At 41.3% G+C, this 2697-nt stretch overlaps 1 protein-coding gene across 2 annotated transcripts in view; it reads left to right on the plus strand.

Annotated features, from left to right (window-relative positions):
• Nucleotides 1-2697, plus strand: part of vars2 (valyl-tRNA synthetase 2, mitochondrial) — a 27058-nt gene that overhangs the window by 22479 nt on the left and 1882 nt on the right. For both annotated transcript variants that reach the window (XR_004335050.1, XM_032536195.1), the window contains exon 29: nt 429-578. Coding sequence is in view for 1 of the 2 variants with exons in the window: in XM_032536195.1 (XP_032392086.1) it covers nt 429-578 (150 nt within the window). In the remaining variant the exon portion in view is untranslated. The remainder of the gene's footprint in view (nt 1-428; nt 579-2697) is intronic.

Here is a 2697-nt window from a genome sequence, read left to right on the forward strand (position 1 = left end):
ATTATCCATCAACATCCATTTCTTTAATTTTAGTCTAAATAATTCATAATTTCTGCTTTTCTATCTAAAATATTAGGTATAATTCCTATAAATTGGGTTTATTGACCATAAATTCCAACAATAACTGTAAAACTAAAGTTGATAAGTTAGTGTTATGTAGTGTTAAACATTGAAAAAAGCGTCAAAAGTGTTGAAAAAAAGGGACACAAACCTAAGCAAAAGTTAAAAAAGGAAATAAAACGCATCCCCATCAAAATTGAAAATCATTGACTTTGCAATGTGCTACCTAAACTTCAAAATGCAAACTGGAATGACACAGGACGTAGCCTCATTATCCACAACCACATGTGTGTACATTAGTATGTTAGTGTGTTCCACGGTTTTAGTTTCCATGGTGGTCTAACATACAACATGATTTACTCTCTCAGAGTGGAATGAACATTGAAAACCAGATGGCGCAGCTCTCCCAGCGCAGAGACAAGCTGGTTCCAAAGCTGGAGAAGATCCTGTGCAGAGTGCAGTCCCCAGACTACCTGACCAAGGTTCCTGCTCACGTCAGGCAGCAGATGGACACTAAGGTGAGCAGCACTGGGCCGTAAGTTGCAGGCTTGCTATTGGTTATTTTATAATGGGTATTATTTGTCTTAATATGAGAAAGGTTAATATTTTTGTATTACTACTACCACAAAAAAAACAATGACTGTGACAGCCCGCAACAACCTGCGCCTTGATCCAAACTGATTTGTAGTTGAGATTTTTAGTATGCCATTTCAGTAGATTTGCTACATTTTTACATTTTAGTTCATTAACTATTTTACTATTACTCTATTTTTAGTTGTGTACTTACAGTATCCCAAATATTTCCAACAAAGTTCAAACCTAGAGAAATCTGGCATTGTAATCAATGACACGGACCGTGTCGATTGGTTGCTTGTCAGCGGCGTCATATAACCTTTGGTCTACATCCACGACGTTCCACTTCCATGATTGCTCCGTTGCCTCAAAAATATTCCGCCAGATATCCTTCATTCGGCTCCATCCGGTGCTTAGTGCCTCCTAACTGGCAATAAACCGGAGCACGTTTTACTCCCATCCCCGAATGCTATGTGGACTAGCCAGACCCTCCTCCGCGGCGCAGTGGAGGAAGGTCTGGCAGTGTGAGACTATATAACCTTTGACCCCTGTAGTTGTTCTAACTTCAATCAAAACACAGAGATGTTGATACATAGAGAGTGATGTAAATCATATAACGTCACAGAATTATACTTACTATTATTATTAATTATACTTACTTATATACTGTACTTATATTTTCTGCCAAACAGCATCATGCTTTAATTACTTACATACCACTTTGCAACAGAGTAATCAGGGTGGCCGCGGGTCCTTAAAAAGTCTTAAAAAGTCTTAAATCACGTTTCCTAAAATTAAGGCCTTAAAAAGCATTAATTGTCTTAAATTCAGATTGGGTAGGTCTTAAATATGTTTGTGTCAGTCACGGCGAATGCAGGCAATCTGTTGTCGAATATTTTTTCCGGTAGGCTTTGCGCTGCTGTTGTCGCGGTAACAAACCCCATTTGTACAGGTCCTATCCCCTGACCAATCGGCCATCTTAACCTTAACCACTTCAACCATCAAGCTGCTTCGTTGGGGTGTTGCGTGGCCGTAGTCAGTGAATTTGTAATTTCGCGGGATTTGTAATTTAGCAGCATCAGGTGATACAGTATTTTGTTATAGCCGTCTAGAACTGGGGAAATGCAAGTTCAGTGAACAGTGGCTTGAAAACAACGAGTACCGTTGGTTAAGGTCGGTGCCTGAAAAATGCTGATGAGCGAACTGCGTTATGTGTCGGAAGATTTTCAAACTTGGGCCAATGGGGATCAGAGCGGTGGATCGCACGTACAGAGCAAAAACACAGACTACGTAAAGGCACGCCACCCACCCCGCCATCGCTAGTTTCTGCTCCACCGCTAGCAACCATGTCACGCTACAACGCTAGATGTTATGCGGGAATCTACAGCCAACAACGCCAGCTACCTACGAGCAGTTTGTTTCCCTACCCAACACTCCGGGGCTGGAACCGTGACAAGACACAATTCATACAGGTCAAATGACGGGACTGAAGAATGTTCCAAGCAATGCTTCAGTTCAAGGCTTGTACTGTCATTTACCTCTGGAAAAGACTAGACCAGTACGGGCTAAATTTGGATTGCGTCATATATCAAAAAGAACTCGTCACAGAAGTCCAAAATACGGTGCGTTTGTAATTATGTTCGAACACACTGACCAGACAACCAAAAGCAAACGCTGGACTTGTATGTGCGTGTATCGTTATAAACTGGTAAGGACACTCTGCTGGGAAGGCTTTCTCAAGTGCAAAGTCACTGTTTTGTTTATTATAGAATATGAATTGTTTTCCAAGTATATTCACAAAAGCTCAGGAGTAGACATCAAAACTTGAACAAAAATTGGTCACTTGGAGACCTGAAAACACACACATATAGACACACACCACACACATTTCCACACCGCAAAACACTCTTACACACTGCTGTCTACTCTCTGTCCATGATGAGTACTCCACAAACTGCAACCCATCCATCTGAGTCTCTCTCTCTCTCTCTCTCTCTCTCTCTCTCTCTGTCTCTGTTAGGCACACAAATCATGTAGGAGTCTTTGCATTTTAAAAGCAGCTGG

This window comes from Etheostoma spectabile, chromosome 14 (genome assembly GCF_008692095.1).
Source record: "Etheostoma spectabile isolate EspeVRDwgs_2016 chromosome 14, UIUC_Espe_1.0, whole genome shotgun sequence".
In the NCBI taxonomy this organism is placed as follows: domain Eukaryota; kingdom Metazoa; phylum Chordata; class Actinopteri; order Perciformes; family Percidae; genus Etheostoma; species Etheostoma spectabile.